Raw genomic sequence first — 19,304 nt, 5'->3', positions numbered from 1 at the left:
GCCTGGCTTATTTCAGTTAGTCTGACTTACTGTCAGTTGATTTGGTTCAGAATAAGTCAGACTAACTGAAACAAGCCAGGTTTATTTGGTAAACTTGTTTTCTGAAACAGACCCCCAGACTCAAGTAGGTAAGGCCTTGCCCAGATCGACAGCATGATCGATTCTCATTCAGAAATATGTGCGATTCAGACAGAACCTTTTCCTTCTTGCTGGCACAGATAGCGTTTTATTACAAAAAGAAAGAAGTCGATGCATGATCATTGTAGCATTACCAGGAATATGTTGCATTCCCATCACTCTTCAGGTAGAAAGGTTGACTTGTTTGGGGAGGAACAGTTATAAAAGTTGGGCTGTACTGCACACAGGCCCATAGGTAAGAATCACTCTTACTAACTACATGCATCTGTCCATTCACTCCAGATTTGAATTTCATCAAGGGGGGCATCTAAGTAACATACCAACTCTGAGAATAAATTAAGTTAAAAACTATACCAAACAGTGTTTCTTTTGTCCAAATCTTGCTCGTGCTAAAAGGATACAAGAAACATTTACAAACACCACCGGTGGCAAAATAATTCATTTCTGAATATCTCAAATCAGTCTCCCCTAACAAGCTTAAAAATAAAACAGACCGACATAAGTTGCCAATTTAAGATTTCTGTGGTAGCTGTTGCTTTTACTTGGACATTAAATAGCAGATTTGTGTGCAAGAGGAAAATCCTATCAAAAAGACAGCTTATGATTTGGTCACACATTAATGTTCCAATCGGTATATTTCGGTTTTATCAATCCTCTGTTTCTGTATACATGTCTTTTATAAAATATTTTTTATTCATACAATCATTTTTAACTATAGCAACATTACTATTCACTTTTAAGTGGCAAGATATCAGACAGATCACCTCATAAGAACAATAGTATATAAACGAATGCAAAAAAAAAAAAAAAAATCATTAGAGTATGTTTCTCTTCATAACAGTTCAAATTTTCTGTACAACTGTCTACTATGAATATTGCTGGTCCTGATCTGGTGGCGTCAGTGCAGTGCTGGAGTAAGAGACAGCAGCAGCGGTGGTGGTTTCTGAGGGGCTCCAGTCTGGCACTGGCCTTTCCGGGTGGTCCTGGAGGAGGCGTGTGTCAGGAGCTGACTGACAGCGCTAATTTCATCATGCCGGGCCGTTCACTGCTGCCTCAGGGTTGGCCGTGCGCTGCTCTGATCTGGTTTGGAAAAGGAGAGAGGCTTGATGTCAAAGGGTGGACATAGGGCTGGGTGATGTGGCAAAAAAAATTATCACAAAGATTTGACATTTATCGTGATAATTATCAATATCGACTGATATGAAGAAAATGATTATTTCTTTCCACTTTAAAGCCAGATTTGTGCTCCAAAGTGAAAGTTGTAGAAACCACATTCATTTTCCTTAAAATAAATATCCAAACAGAAAAAATTATTTCTTAGTTTCTGCATGTTCTAATGAGTGATATCGTTTCAAATCAAGAAACAGGCCTGACAATATTAATCATATCACTTTTTTGTCTCTTAGAAATGCACATTTGACAGCAGCTTGAATTGGGATGCAGGGGTACATTTTTGTTCATTATCAAAATCAGTAACATCTGTAAAAATTGTAGCAACCTCACTTTTATAGGGTTAAATTTATTTTTAATTAAGCGTTGGTCTCCCATAGTAGCATACATTTAAATGATAAACAGTTAAAACCACATATATAGCACCTCAATACCATGGTAAAAATATAACTGATTTTTAGGTAGCCTAAATTTATGAAAAACAGTAGTCTAAAAACATTCAGTATAAATGCACACATGCTATAGCTTAATCTCACATACATACTATAATTATATACCATTACTCCTGTAATAAAAATCAATGTGAATATCCCACATTTCTGCCACAATACCATGGTACAGTGAGTGTTACTACAGTAAATCCATGGTAAATGATGGCAATGCGTAGACTGAAAAGTCTCCTGACTGTCTCGTTGCAGTGTTTCTCCTGTTTGGCTTTAAACTTGTTTAAATCAGAGTCATTTGTGTTCATTGCTGAATTGAAGCATTTCACATTGGACCTCACAACGTTGCTTAGTGCTCGCATGACCAAGTAAACGCATCTGCTCCAGTGAGCTTGCGCCACACGGCAGTTTGAATTATGAGCCGAGCCGATGGTCAATGTGGTGCAATTCAAATGAGTCACGCCGTTTCGTTAGCTTTTGGCACATAAACATTATATCGAATATTTATCGAATTATCGCCCAGCCCTAGGTGGAAGCAACACAAACTAGAGGAAATGGGAAAAAGTGGAGGGCACAGAACTCACTTGGCTTCGTCCATAGCAGCCGCATCCTCAAGAGGACCATTTAGAGCTTTGCAAGTGGCTTTTGCTTTCTCTTCTAAGTGCTTTAGACTGAGAAAAAAGACAAAAAAAAAAAAAAAAGTTGGTTAAATGACTGTTTAAAAATTAAAAATGTAATTTTGCTGAAAAAATTTCCCTATACACAAAATGGAAACATTTTACATTACAGCAGTGATAATTTTTCAATATTTAGATCATATCTGTATATCTGAAATGAATGTATTATACACAAAATATGTAATATATAATTTAAATATTTAAACCATCATTCATCAACAAGACAGCCAGTAGATTCAGGAAACAACACAAGAGGGAGCTAGTACTAAGGCCCTATGAAACCCATTTAATTTTTTTCCCCAATTGCATTTTTTTGTTTTGTTTTACTTTTTCTGGATTCCGTTTTTTCCCCTTTTTTTTTTTTTTTTTAGGTTTTAATGGTTTAAAAAATATTAAACAAAAACATGATTAACAGAAATTATGAAGCTTAAGGCCCTATGAACCATTTTTTAACCAAAAATGTTTATCAGTTTTGTTTTACAATAACAACTCAATAATATATGGAACTCGACAACTCAATAAAATGAGTCATTTGCTTTTAGTCTAGAGACCATATTGTTAATACTTTAATAACTTCATAAATACAGACTCTTACCCTGGTTTCTGACAGTTGCTTGGAGGACAATTGCTTTTCTCCACTTCCCCACTCTCTGCAAACAACTTTGCAGATGCGTCTTCAGAGGTAGACTGTTTCTCTTCCTCACTAAAGGATGATCGGAGAGGACAGCGTTTTAAAGAGCTTTCATTGCTGCTCTTTTAAAGAATAAAACCCCCTTTTTAAATCCCTGGACAAACATGCAGAATGGAACGGACCACATTAAAAGCAACGGGGCAAAACGAAAATGTTCTGAAATGGGGTTTGGCGGACAAGTAAGATGTGAGAATGACGTACAGAGACGGGAAGTGATTATGAACCACACAACAGCTGGTTTAGACGAACTTGTTTAGTATGTGAATGTGAAATGGTGTAAAAATCAAAGCTAGCAATTTTACAAAGTGATTGCATGCCAGCCAACTTTACCTTTAGGGTGGCATCAGCACAAACAGTCATTGAATTAATTATAACCTCCTCTAAAGTCTCATGCCAGGAAGATCATGGCGGATTTCTGGACTAGGGAAGGTCTACAGAGATGCATCCTCCTTTATCAGACTGATATACACAAATTAAAGTTCACACACGGCCCGGATTTTTAAGGGCCAGCTCGTACTCAATTTAGACCGCAGCCGAGGATGAGAAGGGAATCCATAAAACTTCACCTGCGGTGTTGGAAAGACTGGGAAACATATGGGCTTGAAACTTTTGGGATCAGAAGGAACTACATCTAAGGATGCATAGGGCATTCAATGCCGTTAACAACCAGTACACATCTGATATTAACATGCAAATGGTGATGGATACATTACTGTTTAAAGAAAAAACAAACAAACATACGACCGAAGAAACAAAACATGGTTCCAAATCAAAAACCAGTGGCCGACATGGGAAAAACCAAACAAAACAAGACACGCCCCCTGATTGGCTGTACATACCGATACGATTTCAACACTCTGAAGCCACACGCACACCAAAGAGAGAGAGGAAGCTCATGTTGTAAGAGTTGCAGTTCAAGAAGGACAGATAGTTCTTTTTTTGCGTTCTCAAACAGACAAAACAGATGTTACAAAGCTCTGCATCTTAACAGCCCCCGTTTAAAAGAGACACGGTGGGCGGTCCAGGGCCTGGCTGGCTCTAGGTGCAGGAGGAGGAGGACGATACGTGACAAGGAAAGATCAGGTCTACATGCAGAGTGAAGTGAAGCTTGAGTCTCAAGAGGAGAAGAGGAAGTGATGCGAGGCTCTGTGTGAGAAACCAGCAGGACTCACCTCTTGAAAACAGCAGTTTCAGTTTTGGCGTCTACAGTAAGGCTGACCGTCTCCTTCATAGAGCCGTTGGTGACTGTTTCTGTGATGCGGTCACTGACAGGCTCTTCCTCGGGGTCTGAGCCGTCCCCTACCTTCCCACTAGGGGAGGTCGGGGTGGTCTCATTGGGAAGCCACTGATCTGTGTTAAAACAATTAGATAGTTTTATTCTAACCACACACGGACAAGAGAAATGGTAAAAAAAAAAAATCTATTCTTACTTTCTTGCTGCATGGGCGCGTTGACTCCCAGAGGGTCCACTGTTTCTATGCTGGTCTCCATGGCTACCGGGGAATTGCTCCTCAAAGGATCCTTGGGGCTAAATAAAGGAGAAAAATGAACATCTAATGAATTTTCCACATTTACTTGCTCAGTGCTGCATTTTGTTCATCAGTAATGCAAGTTGCTATAATCAAACAATAAACACATATATTAATGCCATTTTTCTGAATCCCCATCTTAATGTCAAAACGATGTAAAGAAGTGGATTTAGCTTTAAAATGCATGCTTTTTTTTGTACCCTTCTCACTTTAAATACTTTGGTGAGTTAATAACAATATTGGTAACACTTTAGTGTCCAATTCTCAATATTAACTAGTTGGTTATTAACATGAATATTACAGGGATATTGGCTGTTTATTATTACTTATTAAAGCACATATTAATGTCTTATTCTAAATCCTTAATCCTACCCAACTCTTAAACTTAATTATAAACAACTACTTTACTAACTGTGCGTTCACACCGCCGGCGGCGAGAGCGTCAAAGCGGCCGGAAGTCATTCATTTTCAATGAGAGCCGGCGGCGAGCTCCGGCGAGAGCGGCGCGGCGCGGCGAGTCTTGGGCGGTGAGAGCGTCGAGGAGAGTTGAAATCAGGTCAACTTTATGGTAATGAGCTATGACGCGGTTGGGCGGCAACCAATCGGAATGTAGAAGTCCTCCGCTTGAGAGGGTTCCAGAGAACGCAATTCTGTAAACTTTGGTTCCGACCACATTAGTTCCCATGCAAAATGGAAGAGAGATTAGTTATTGCTGTGGCGGGTTTCCCGATAATATTTGACGTGTCCCTGTTTGTGTACAGGGAGATAAATAAATAAAAATTATAGGGTACATTTTCCCGCTACGTTTGTTTTTCAGCGGGAATGCAATTTATTTGCTCAAAACAACACTGATTTGACCAATTACATTAAGGCTACACTTCAATCTGGACAGTTTGTAATGTAGGCTGCACACAAATTAATGTTAATTAAAGACCAAGGCTAGTAAATGTCTCCTATAATGTTGAAATTAGACTAGCACTTAACCATGAACACAAATCCACACCACACAAATGGCTTTTCATTGGCTCAACCTACTTGTTTCTTTTGCGGCTCCTTTAAATACAAGACGAGCATACGATCTACGTCAGAGCGTCAACGCGTCCACGAATCTTTTCTACAGCGTCTCAGTCAGGGCGGCCAGGGCGAATTTTGACGCTCTCGACGCCGGCGGTGTGAACGCACAGTCAGTATTTTCAAGCAGTAATTTGAAGTATATTGAGGTAAAAGTATAGTTAGTTTATAGTGATAAATGGACTCTAATCTAAAGTGTGACCAGAATAATTTATGTAGTTATATATTTTTTTGAATTTAAAGAATTAAAAGAACCATTTCATGTCTATCCTTGTATCAATAATTAACTTGTCAAGGTAGATATATGATTTAGAAAGTAATGAGTAATTAAATACTTTTTGGAGTAACTTACCCAATACTGTATATACACATACATACATATTATATTTGATATATCAAATCAGTGCATTTTAAACATGCATTCACCTGACAGGTGTGAAGCTGGAGAAGTCGGCCCAACCCGACTCTGCAGCTGCGTTTGGAGAGTTCCAGCCTGCAGGTTCAGGCACTGCAGCCGGTGAGGTGGACACAGGTGCGCTGGGAGCCGAAGAGCTGCCTGTGTCCATAGGTATGTCATCAAAATTTGCCGTCCATACCAGTCCTGAACCAAAGCATGATGCACAACAAGGACGTGTGAACTTTGACTTTCAGCTGAAGACTAAACTGCGATAGATACAGCAGCTGATCATTTCTATTCTCACCATCCCCAGAGTCCACCTCCATTCTGTCATCAGAGGTGGCATTGGCAGAATCAAACTGGTCTCGCTTCCCATCCTCCTCCTCAGAGTCCGTACTCTCCTCGCTATCTGTACTTCCTGAGCTCCTGCGTAGGAAGAAAGCCGTGGAGAATCAAGACACCAGCATGATGAAAAATACTTTAAAAGTGCGTTCCAAGGATTACAATACTTGGTACGTCTCTGAGCTTCCGGAGCGAAAGTGACGTCCTTCTCATCCCAGATATCTTCCTCATCTGATCCGGCGTCTTCGAACTGCTGGATCTTCTCCTTACAGCAGGCTTCAAAGAGTGCCATGTTTGCCTAGGAGCAAAGCAGGAACAAACTATGAAAACATAACATGAGCTTTTCAATTAATTCAACTAATAATAAACATTCATTTGAGCAAATATCTGACATACTTACACTTTCATTTGTATTCAAGGAAAAATTGATGTCTGATATTCTATCAAAAGGAATACTGCAAGATTAAAAAAAAATTGATTTTAGTATGGTTAAGCCCTTAAGACAATGAGCAGAAACCATCACCCACAGCATTACTGACTAGGGCTGTGCAATTTGGGGAAAATATCTAATTGCGATATTTTTGACAAATATTCGATCGCGATTTGATTTGCGATTTTAAATTTGCAAAGTCAAGCTTCAGCTCAATAATGTGCAGCACAGTATGAGTATCGTTACCCTGCTGAGAAAGCATATAGAAACAATAGAAACCATCACAAAAACTCTTAAGTTTCCATAAAAACCATTACAAAATTCCTTTTTGTTTTGGGTATTATTCCAATAGGAATTACTGTTGTTCTATTGGTTGCCATCTGCTAGATTACATCCCACCAATAGAATGCATCAAATACCAGTAGACACCATTATAGTTTACATTAAAACCAATACAATTACCATTATAACCCTTAAATTATTTTCTATAATTCTATAACCCATTACATTTTATATTGTGTTTTGGGAGGGGTTCTACTGGTTTTTTTGTTATTTTGTTTTTTCTGCAGGGAAGATTATAATGGTATTACTACTTTTACAAAATTACTGAATTTCACAGGAAAGATTTGTTTATTTTTTATAAATAAAGAACTGTATTTCTTTAGTCAATTATTAAAGTATTAGTATGTTACACAGGCTGATTTATTAATTTTTAAGTATTTGGGATTTTAAGAACAAGTGGGAAATGTGCTGAATGTTTCATTTCATCCAAGTGAAATTGGCAAGCAGTTAGACTTAAATTTACATTCGTTTTAAACGTGGAGCCAGGCGCGAGTTGACACAGGTTGCGCGCGTGCATCAGGCCTCGTCCTTATTGCCAGATGCGCTCGTGAGAGACTTGGAGCAGAACCGGAACAGATGTCACCGCGAGTATAAAAGTATAAAAGAGCAATACGAGACAGGCTGCATGTAAACGGCTCGTCCGTGAGACGCGGGAGCCGTGCAGCGTGGGGCAGAGCGGAGCGAGTATGAATGAGAAGCATTCAGAGACACGGGCTGTGTGAGCGGTCTTCTGAATTAGCGAACATGCATTATAAACTTATTTCAAATTAATCTGTTGGGGAGATAAAGTGTAAGATAACATTCATGTAGCAAACTAATAAAAACATCTAAAAATGTATCTTATTCTCAGTACTGAAAGCAGAACCGATAAGGGAGCTCTTGATGTGCGTTGTGACGCAGCTCATGCAAATGACCTTTTTTGTTCGTTGAAGCTGAAGTTACATACGTTTTTCTTTAGTTTTAATTTGCCTAACTTCGATCTGACCCTTTTTAAAATGGTGGGCGTTAACGCAGTTGGCTAGAGCAGTGCTGATAGAGAAGAACGGAGGCGCACTCACTCTATTGGTTAGTTGGTAAGTACTGTTTTGGTTAGTAAGACCGCCACTCAAGGCTGGCAGTCATGCAAATGCTCTGGAACAGAGTAATATCGCGTCCACATCACAGGCTTTGCTATTAGCAAATCGCAACGTCTCAAATCGCGATTCGATTTCGATTAATCGCACAGCCCTATTACTGACTGTCACCATGTACACCACACCAGTCTATTAAAAACATGGATATAATCAGAACGGAGACATTTAAGTGGTCAGATATAATCTACACTTTATGATCCATGATTTAACACACACACACAACCCCCCCCCAAAACAGACTTTGTGAGTTTATTGAAAAGCGACAATCAATCAAAGCACCCACTTATAACGCTAAACCTTACCCAACTGATTTGATACCAGAAGAAAAGGCGGCAAATCTGAAAAGCGTCATGCATGATGGGTACTTACTCCCCGACATCATCCTGATCGGCAAACTCTTCGTCATTGAAGCCAAACTGCTCAATAAAATTGGACGTCATTTGTTGCATCTGATAATCAGAAAAGGCCTGGCAAACCCAGGACCAATGATAATGATATAATCTTGACACTACAAAGAAGCTTCATTTTAAAACAGCTGATAGCACTTAAGCGTCTTGCATCAAAAAATGCTCAAAGGACTAAAACAATTATAAAATGTAGTTTAAACGTGTAGATTTTTTTTTTTTAATTTAGCAGTACCATTAACATTAGCATTAAGATATTACAATTAATAGCAGTTTACGTGAGCTCATCCAGGCACAGACTTACTTGCTGTAAGGAGGAGTCCTGATGAAACCCGCCGTCTTTGAAATCTATCTCATCATCGCTGGATGAGTGTATGTGGTGTGTGTTAACCTGAGAATGTTTGAAGTGGGGAGGGGGAGAGAAAATTAGTTTTGATGTCAAATACACTTATGAGCATTGTAAAACAAAAGCAATAGTTTCAGAAGACAGTGAATAAAACAGCACACTTACTAAGTCTACAGTGTTTTTCTTGTTTGTATCTGCTAGCTGTCCTGACATAAACACTTCCCATCGTTCCCTATCCTCCTCTGGAAGCTCTGAAAGTGAGCAAATGTAAGTGGAAATGGCTCTTAAAACATTCTGAGAAAAAAAAAAAAAAAAATGTATGCGTGTTTAAACAAACCTGAGATGAGCTGCTGAATTTGTGCCCCATTGGGGCCCTTGTCGCTGTTGTGGACTATAGAGTTTGCTATTCTGGTCAGGTGACCCATGTAACCTCTCCGCCTCCCACCCTCGGCCCTAAGGAAAGAGAGACGGAGGATTTAGTAAAGACCTCTCCAGACAAAACCACAGAGTCACAGATGTGTAAAAAGGATGGTAACTCTTCTTCACAAGTAAGCGATCAGATTTAGGAGTTACTCACTGCTCCTTCTCATTTGATCCCCAGGCATCAAGAATTCTTTGTATTAACTGGCACTTCTGAAAGAGCTGCAGGTCAGAATGGAGAACACGTTAAACTTTGATGTGTGATGCAAACAGCTTGTTTCAAAAAGCGAGAGAGAGGAAAGTATGATAAACTTACATGTTTGATAAGGATGTTCTCTCTTATGGGCTCTTGGTCGTTTTCTCTGTTGATTTCAGGAGATTCACTTTGGGTTGAAGGCATTGCTAAGATCATCGCCGTACAGATTTCTACTTGCGTGTGTAGGAAATTATTCCATAAGTATTTGAAGTACATGTCCTTTAGACAAAAAAAGACAAATTATTTATTTTAGAACATTTATGGGAGTCAAGTACAGATTATATTATACAAACATATTTTCTGTCCAAAATATTTTGACAAAAGCTCATTAATTTTTGGAACACAGCTAATAAAGTTTCAATGTGACTAATTGCAAAATGTCTATGTAGTTAGTATAAAGCAAAGCAATGGATTGCATTACCATTCAAAATGTGCCAGTGAGATTAAACTAATAGTTTTATTCAGCAAAGCAGAATTAAATTGATTGAAAATAACAGTAAAATAATTTATAGTGTTACAAAAAATTGTGTTTCAAATAAATGAACAATAGAAGAATATCAGAACCATGAAATAATTATTTTTTTTTCTTTTTATCTAAATATCAAAATATTAAGCAGCACATATTTGTAAACATTGATTAAAAAAAAAAAAGTTTCTGAAGAATCATGTCACACTGAAGACTGGAGTAATGGCCACTGAAAATTCAGCTTTGCCATCACAAGAATGAATTACACTTAAAATATTAAAATAGAAAAGAGTTAGTTTAAATTGTGATATTTCAATTGATTTCTTTTTTTTTTATCAAATGCAGCCTTGATGAGCATGAGACTTTAAAAAAACAAAACAAAAAAACAACTGACCCCAAACAGTGGTGCGTTTAAGAACATGGTTAACAACTAGCTTTTCTCATTACAAATAGATGTCACAGAACTCTTTAATTGTATCTCAATCACTCACTAGTATGACTCCCAATGTGTTGAGGGCAATGAGTTCCTGGTTGATGATATGCGTGTTGGTCTGTAGAAGGCTGGTCACTAGTCGCACCACATTTAGACGAGTATTTCCCACTGGTGGATCCAACACTCCCCATGTGGTATTCAAAACAGTTTTCTAAAAAAATAATAAAAAAAAAAGGACATAAATGAAACGGAGTCTGGATGTTGATTTGACAAAAACTGTACTCTAAAAATGAAATAGCATATAACAAATATAAACTATTATTAAAACAATATTAATTCAACATATGCGGCTGTGTGGGCAAGACAAGCTGCTCTTTAAAAGGACAAGATTCTGCCAGGTTATATTTGTACAGGCACAAAGTGTTGTTGTTGTCCAAAGCTTAATGCAATTAGGAATTTGGAGATTATGGTCCAAGTTAGGTCAGCTGATATAAAGTTTTGCCAACACTATGTTTTCACCTTTGGGGGCTCGAGCAAAAGCTGGTGGAAATCTTTCAGCCTGGGCCTGACAGCATCTAGAATACTCTGATTGACAGAGAATGAAGGATGGTTCATTCCAGGGGGACAAATCTCCAGATGACCTTCAAACCTGAAAGGAAAAACCAAGGATGATATTCAGATATGAACAAGCACCCAAGAAGGCCAGAAAAAATAAAAATAGTAATAGAATGCACTTACGCTGGTCTCCGTGTCTCAAAGAGGGTTAGAAGTATCTGGATCACACTGACTATGGCAGAATCATTCTTTTCTTTGTCAAAGATGTTTGACAGCAACTGCTCTACTGTCTCTTGCCTAAAAAGGAAGACAAACAGTCCATTCAGTACTACAGCATTAGCGTGCCTGAAACTAGAGCTCAACTTTAATCCTTCCAAAAATGCCACCTTCCAGAAAGTCACTAGAAAGAATTGTATTGACATTGACAAACTCACTTTTCCAGTGTGGCCAGCAGAGGGTCAGGCTCCGAGGAGCCCTGCACCTGGAACATTTGATCTCTGCTCAGCCGAATGATCTCACAGAGCGACTGGGACGCGTTTGAGTGTCTCTGTGTGGAGGGAACAAGCATTTACTGTTACGTAGCTAGCAAGCAGGGATGGGTCATCAGGACTCAACAATAAAGGCCGGTCAGACATGCAGTGCAGTTGTTGTTTTTTTACTTTCAATGTCAACATTTTCACTAGCTTTATCACAAAAACATAAAAAAATGTATTTTATAAAAAAAAAAAAAAATTATATATAATTTTAATAATACATTTTTACACATATGATAATTTTATAGTTTCTTTTTATTCTTCAAAACAAACCATTGAAGCATTGAACAAACCATTATATATATATATATATATATATATATATATATATATATATATATATATATATATATATATATATATATATATATATATATATATATATATATAAATAAATAGTTTTATTATACTTTAATACTTCAATGCAAAAAAAAGAGAAAAATGTATGCTTCAATGGCTTGTTTTCCACATTTTTTCCCTCCAACTTTGAAAATTACATTTAAAAAAAAAAAAAAGAAAAGAAAAAAAAAAATTTAAATTGCTTTTCCTATTACATTGCTTCTTCGCACTTCACTTACATCTTCATCTTGTGATGGTTGTACCATGTCAACTAGCCGCTGTATAACTTTCTCTTCATTTAGCCACTGCAAGAGAGGAGATGAAGAGGAAACTGAGGTGGCATTATGATGAGAGTGAGTGGATTAAATGACTAATCTGTGTTGAATTTCCTGCTGTATTCAAATGAAAAACATCCATATCTAAAACTAAAAATCGTGCATGCACAAAAAAACCCCCAAAAAAACAGAGACGCAATATCATGAAAACCCACATTTAATACATCTTGTCTAAGCTGCTGTGGTTCAATGCAGGTGAGCATCCTAAGCAGGAGGTCCATAATAGCCGAGGTCCCTATGTGTTTGATCATCAGATCCACAAAGTCTTCCCTCTTCCTGAGGAGCTCCACGATCTAAATGCAAGACAGAGGAGGTTTAGTTCACTTTTACACATCCATATGAACACAAAACAGGTTGGCTGAAGACGTACCTGCTCTGGTTTCCTCCCAATGAGGATGCTCAGGACCTTGCTGAAAAAACTGGCCAGCAGCGGATTGAGGGGAGGCTCGTTCTGTAGGAAGCTGTAGAGTTTCACCAGTAAACTTTCATCTTCACCCAGCCTGTCATTGATCTGGCTAACATCTGAGGTCAGGAGTTCACAGGATATGTTGGGATACCTTTACATAAAAAAAGGAACAGTCATGAACAGTATTGTTTTTTTTTTTAGAACAAATGTTTTTGTTGAGAAAGCATCAAACATGTTATTCTTACTTGTATTTGATCTTCTCCTCCACATCGTCATTGGGCTCCTGAGTGATGTAGCCCACGAGATCCTCCATGCACTGTGGCCTCACAAGGAAGTCCACGAGCTTGTGGTTCTGAGCCTTGCACTCCTGTAAGACGTCCTCTTCATCCATCACCTCTGTCAGCGTAACATCTTCCTTCTCCAGGAGCGTGTCAATGTGGGATGTCGTGTGCAGATCAAACTTCCAAAACATGGTGCTGCTGAGGAATATATGGGAGGGGGTGATTTTAAAATTAAATTAGGATTGCTCACCTACGAGTTTTTGGTGAGTTCTGCATTATCATTATGACTGTGAAGATGCTACATTTAAAATGTGACTAATTATGAAAAAGCTTACCTGAGTGAAGCAGAGACCAGAGGGTAAAAACTCTGATTAAAAATAAAATAATGCTTGTGCTCTTTGGGACTTCTGGCCCATTACAGGCACCACAGGCGGTAGAAACTGAACAGACCCTTAAATAAAGGACACATGCAGCAGAAATGTCCTCTGCCACAGCAAAAACGCTCAACACACTCCTGAAACAGAAAACAGACAGGAAAAAGAGGGGGTTATACTTAACATATTAGGCATTTGTAAAGAACAGTCAAATATCTCTCTCAAATACTAGTCACTTCTATAAACAGACCTGCCGATTCTGATGATTACACACTCAAATGGTCATTACCAGTCACGGCATTAAAAACAAATACATATTACAAAACACATGATGCTAACAATAACAAGAGTCCTTTTCCAGTTTGCCGGGATCTCAAATAGACATTTAAAACAAACAAATTCCAAATGTTGAATCTATTCTAATTCTATAGAGCCTGATTTAATACAGTTTACAGTGACAAAACGAACGGTAGTGGGAAAAACAGACGAAAGTAAAAAAAAAAAAAAACAACAAACAAGTTCCTTGTTGTGACGTTGACAACCTAGCAACACAAATACAGATGCACTCTCACCAGACTAACTCCTCTGTAACTATTATTAACTCAATTCAAACGTGATTGTGGTTTTGAGTTAGTAGTTTTGGTTTCATTTTCTTTTTGTTGGTTCTTCTTACAAGGAAAGTGCACATCATTTCTAACATAAGAGACTCAGTTATGTCAGGTTAAATCCAAATGTCCATTTGACAGCTCTGGCATCAAATTGTTATAATTGGAGACATCAACACGCAGTTATGCATTATTAAGGGTAGCCAAGAGACTATTTTTCCAGTCTAAAAGGTGGATGGACGCACACCACTGAGGTGAAATGTTACAAAGCTGGCAAGCAGCCATCATGAATGGCTAAAAAGGAAGGAAAGCTTATTAATAGACAAAGGGGGTTGGGCTAGGCTCATCCGAAAGAGCTTTGACATCGGCCAACTTCCATTCTCCAGCAAACATGCTTTCCGCCAATTTACAGAATTTTGAAAACATTGACAAACAACCCCAAATTCTTCCTAAAAGAGCTCTTGCTGTAAATGTTCTGGTGCAATCAATGTCAGATGTAAAATAAAGTGAAAGTGACGTGACATACGACCAAGTATGGTGACCTATACTAGGAATTCGTGGAATTGTGTGCTCACAATCGAAAATTTGAAATGGCCATTAACCAGTTAATAACGTTATTTTATTGTTCCATTTAATATTTTAAACTTGCTGTCAACCAATCAGGAATTCATGTAGAGCAGACTATGCAAATGTGATGCTGACGCATCCAGCGAGTGAAATGCCCGCCCAAGCTCAGCTGTGAACTCTAGTCACAATGTCAATGAATCCTGCTACCATCTGTTTTAATGGGAGGTACCAAAATCTGACAGGGTAGCACAAATCGTCAGAACACCGGCGTTAAGAGTTTATCCGATGACAGTGTAAGATGGATTCAACAGATCTTGCACACCTGCAGCGCTTCTGTGAACGGAGAAAACACAAAACTATATGCTTACATAAAAAGGAATATATATCTATACACTAAATATATTTCACGTAAATCATAGACAGATTAACAAAATTAAAGAAAAATATATATATATGCCGAGTTAGGCCTACGGTTCATTGTGACGCATTCCAACAGAAAGGAAAACGAGACGGTAGAAAGTAGTTTTCTTTATTTTGCAAAAGCTTAGTTTTAATTTACGGTTTTATTTGTTTTTAAATATCTTAAAATACTTTGTCTTTAAAGCATTAATAGATTTTTTTCTTTTGTTTAGTAGCCTACATTTAGAAATTAAAAAATCTAGAAAAGATGATGCTGTATTGGCTGTGACTAAGTGCAGCGGGTTAAGATACCAACTCTTTCTGAGACTCAAACCCGCAACCTTTGACTCTCTAACCATTAGGCTATGACTTCCTAAGCATTAAAACCTTAAACTACACAATGACATGAACTTGAAGTTTGAAATAGATACAATGTTAATCTTTCAATTCAAAAGTCTGCAGCCAAACTACTACTAAAATCACTTCTTTAAATCAAGATTAACCAACAATGAATTGAAAAGTTCAGGGGGGGGGGGGGGGGGGGGGGGGGTCCGTACTCATAGGCTATGAATTGTCATTTTTAATTACTGATAATATTGATACTGGCCTGGGTATATAATACATAACAATAATACAATACTACTTTACACAAAAATGGTGGTCAAGGGTCAGTTTTTAACATTAATTTTATTAAAAATGACAGTAAAGGCAATGTTAATAAAAATAATGTTACACATACACATGCATAAATATACACACAGGTCTTTTAAATCGAATTTATAATGTTACAAAAAATTATGTTTCAAATAAACGAACAATAGAAGAATATCAGAACCCTGAAAGAAAAAAAAAATTTCAATATTAAGCAGCACAAATTTGTCAACATTGATTAAAAAAAAAAAAAAAAGTTTCTGAAGAATCATGTGACACTGAAGACTGGAGTAATGGCCACTGAAAATTCAGCTTTGCCATCACAAGAATGAATTACACTTAAAAATATTATTAAATATATATTATATTATTATTAAATATTTTAAAATATTATTGACTGTGCATTTCTACATAAATTCCACAAAAAAAATGCCAAAATATAAAAAAACAACAACAATACAGTCCATCAAAGTGATGGATGATTATCTTCAGCACATCCTCCGATTCTGAACTCACTAGTCATCAGTGACGCATGCATAGCGCATGGAGTTTTAAATGAACGTAGCAGTGAGCCAAATAGGACATAATTATATGCATGCATTAAACAACACGGACACCACAGGTTATATTTTGTAGCTGAGACCGCCCGACTTACATTTATATCAAGACTAGGGTTGGGCCAATAGACGATGTCATCGTCCATCACTGATAGACATCACGATGTTGAGCCTGCATTTGAGCCGTGATTCCGTGTTTATATTATGGAGCGGCAGTACTTACCACACATTTTACAAGATCAGATGTTTGTCAGTTGTGCTCGGGATCTGCAAATCATTCGCCATCATCTCAAGCTGGTCGCACACTGGATGAGGAGCTCAGCGCCGCGTCGCACCACATCTTTACATTGTTTTGAATCATTGCTTGGCACCGCGAACAGACGCCGAATGGCGCCGCCGGTGTGCGTACGCTCATAGAAAATGTGTTTGAATTTTAAAAATGTGGCATGATGCTGCTCTTCTCATCCAGTGCACGACCAGCTTCAGTCATCTCTCCTGTTTATGTGGTAAGTGAAATTTTATGTACTGTAACAGGCAACCGTTGACAATCGTTATTTGGTTTTCCTTGCCATTCTGAATACAGATTTGGGCACACCCCCTAACTCCACCTCCGCCCCCCCAATGTTTCACCGCAGACATCGTCCGATACCAATTTTGTAGACATCGCCCAACCCAAATCAAGACGATGCATTAACACTGACGCATCACAGAAACATGGCATACTTTGGGAAAATAAACCTCTGTGACTGGATAAAAATAAACCAAACACAAGCAGTATGCATTACATATCACTTGCACTGAAAATTGACTGGTGCAAAAAGCTCAATTTAAAGTTCAATGTCAATATAACTTGGTTGAGAAGTACATCTTGACACCTGCACTGAATGTCAACCATTTATATAACACCTTATACCACAACTAAACTGTGATTTACTGGTTTCTTCCTTCCTCGCACAGCTTTTCCAAACATTTACACTCAGTCCAAGTCTTTCCAGGTTCACTTTGGCAACTTTATTTAGTGTAAAATGTCGAAGAACAACACACTACACTAGATCACCTGTACCATTCAGCTTGAGTAACTCTGAGCTGAAGAAAATCATCGTGACTCCCTCTCAGGCACTATAATAAATAAAAAATAAAATAAAAAAAGTGTTGCCAAACCTCTCCAGCATCCAAGAGGCCAGAACAACACCATCACTACAAGTCCTCCAGTTGCACTCAGAATCGAGTCTGCAAAGATGATCTGCCTGAGTGGACCATAAAAATGTGCTGCCATGTCAAACCAACTAGACTGTTTACAAGAGTGAGCGATCTGCTCATGCTAACAATCTTCTAGGAGCTTTCAGATGCAATCCCATCACACAAGACAAGAAATAAACAGTTGTAAGGTTTGAGTGGTGATTCTATGGAGGGGGCCAAAATAAAAGCAAGTACACAGATCTGTGATCAGTACATGCTGTAAACAACTCTACTGAAACTTATACTGAAATTACATAGTATATTAGAAAAATCTTCACATTTTAAACCTAAACTTCGATGATCCTTATAAAACACAATTTTATATGACATCAGTCCTGGTTTAAAAACCATCTTAAAAACAGAATTAACATTTCCAGACGCGTTTTTGGCTGTGTCTCAATCCCCAGTGAACTAACGTTACCTACCTAGACAGCATTTTGGAGTACCACAAGCGCGTTTGAACATTCCAATAAAAGCTTCATATGCACTTACATTTGTCAAAAACGTTGTCTATGTGGACAACTCACTGGGTTTTGCCTTTGTGTCTCACTTTCTGAAGTTTTTCGGCATGTCGGGCCCCGGCATTAGCCGACACTGAGCTTCCGCCGGAACAATATTACAAATTTGACACTATCTTAGAGTCTGGGTTGGTTTAAATACGTAATAGAATTCAGTTAACGTTAAATGAGAGAAAAAGCTGGAAATGTATGCTGTTCTGACTCGGCAAAACAGAGAAGTGTTAACTGGCTAACGCTAAGCTAACAGAGACACACACAACACAAATACGTACCGATTAAGAAAGCGGAATCCTGCCAAAGCCCGGCATGAAGACTGGCGAACCTTTGGATAAACCGGTCACCGGAATAAAAAAGAAAAATGTGGCTAGGTATGATATAATGAGGTGTTTATAACAGATTGTGACAGGCGCGAAAAGAGAGACCATCAGAGTTCACTTTTCAAGATGGCGGCGTTATCAACTTCAACAACCCCAACCCCCACCTGAGGTAGAGGAGCTGTCAATCAAACAACACTGCTGCGCGCTGATTGGCTACAGTGGGTGTCAATTATAGCTGGTCGCGTTTGTTAATCTCGGACTGTGTGGGGTAAATCTTTGATTTATAAACGCCACGAAAACATAGATGATCTTTACAAACGTATGCTCTTTGTCGGAATTAAAGAAATGTCATAATTATACATTTCAGAAGCAATATTTAAGTGAAACTGAATCATTAGACACGCCCACAGCCGTTAAAGCCAATAGAATGTAGTTGGATTTAAAATCCCTCGTCTGATTGGATCACGAGAATGTCAATCAAGTACTGATTTCAAAACTAAAAGTGCGGCGATATCAAAACGCACATATTGCTTTATCTTACCTTCTTTGTGAGAGCCTGTCCCTTAAACGGATTCCTTAAATTTCAACATATCCAAAACATAAAGACAACGCGGTTATAGTTTCTTCACAATGTTGCACAAAGCAGCCCGTTCACAGTGTCGCTTTCAGAATGGCTTGTTTCTTGCAACGCCCTAGCAACAATAAGACGTCACGGTGATTGACATTCCGGTGGTCCAATCAGCTTCGAGTGCTTGTATCACATATTACTGAATGGAGCATCCAGTTCGCCTCAAGAAAGGCTTTATTTCAACATGAAATCGATTACATAAAACAGGAGTTCAGTTCATATAAATCTATATGAAATAGCTTAGGTGTGTTTAAAGACTATATATGTATATGTATGTGGATAGTTGCTAGAAATAAATTCATTTGAAATGAA

The 19,304-nt window shown here is 38.1% G+C and overlaps 1 protein-coding gene across 14 annotated transcripts; it reads right to left on the bottom strand.

The window, feature by feature from the left end:
- Positions 1-201: 201 nt before the first annotated feature.
- Positions 202-19,067, bottom strand: LOC306867062 (serine/threonine-protein phosphatase 6 regulatory subunit 3-like). Of its 14 annotated transcripts, none has more exons than XM_079412536.1 (26): positions 18,906-19,067; positions 18,320-18,369; positions 13,473-13,651; positions 13,102-13,335; positions 12,821-13,007; positions 12,606-12,743; positions 12,355-12,420; positions 11,678-11,790; positions 11,427-11,540; positions 11,208-11,337; positions 10,747-10,899; positions 9,850-10,008; positions 9,691-9,755; positions 9,451-9,566; positions 9,279-9,364; positions 9,072-9,158; positions 8,733-8,830; positions 6,859-6,913; positions 6,626-6,756; positions 6,421-6,542; positions 6,146-6,320; positions 4,550-4,647; positions 4,292-4,469; positions 3,024-3,131; positions 2,336-2,422; positions 202-1,218 (listed from the first exon to the last, which is right to left on the bottom strand). In XM_079412536.1, exons 4-26 carry the CDS (start codon positions 13,326-13,328, stop codon positions 1,167-1,169), a joined length of 2,745 nt encoding a protein of 914 aa, XP_079268662.1. In that variant the 5' UTR covers positions 13,329-13,335; positions 13,473-13,651; positions 18,320-18,369; positions 18,906-19,067; the 3' UTR covers positions 202-1,166. The 14 variants fall into 14 exon arrangements, with proteins under 14 accessions (XP_079268662.1, XP_079268664.1, XP_079268658.1 ...); XM_079412538.1 differs by having other exon boundaries at positions 13,102-13,332; positions 18,906-19,057; XM_079412532.1 differs by having other exon boundaries at positions 8,733-8,779; positions 18,906-19,036.
- Between the last annotated feature and the right edge of the window lie 237 nt (positions 19,068-19,304).

This window comes from Barbus barbus, assembly GCF_936440315.1.
Source record: "Barbus barbus genome assembly, chromosome: 48".
NCBI lineage: Eukaryota > Metazoa > Chordata > Actinopteri > Cypriniformes > Cyprinidae > Barbus > Barbus barbus.
Note: the sequence above shows the minus strand (reverse complement) of the source record. Positions and strands in the feature narration are given on the sequence as shown.

What these genes read in the sequence shown, in the direction of transcription:
- LOC306867062 (XM_079412536.1), bottom strand. Translation starts at nt 13,328, where the DNA reads ATGTTTTGGAAGTTTGATCTGCACACGACATCCCACATTGACACGCTC. An exon ending in CTGCTGGCCACACTGGAAAA is followed by an intron (nt 11,541 to 11,677) that starts GTGAGTTTGTCA and finishes CTTCCTTTTTAG; the next exon opens with GCAAGAGACAGTAGAGCAGT. An exon ending in GAAGCTCAGAGACGTACCAA is followed by an intron (nt 6,543 to 6,625) that starts GTATTGTAATCC and finishes CTTCCTACGCAG; the next exon opens with GAGCTCAGGAAGTACAGATA.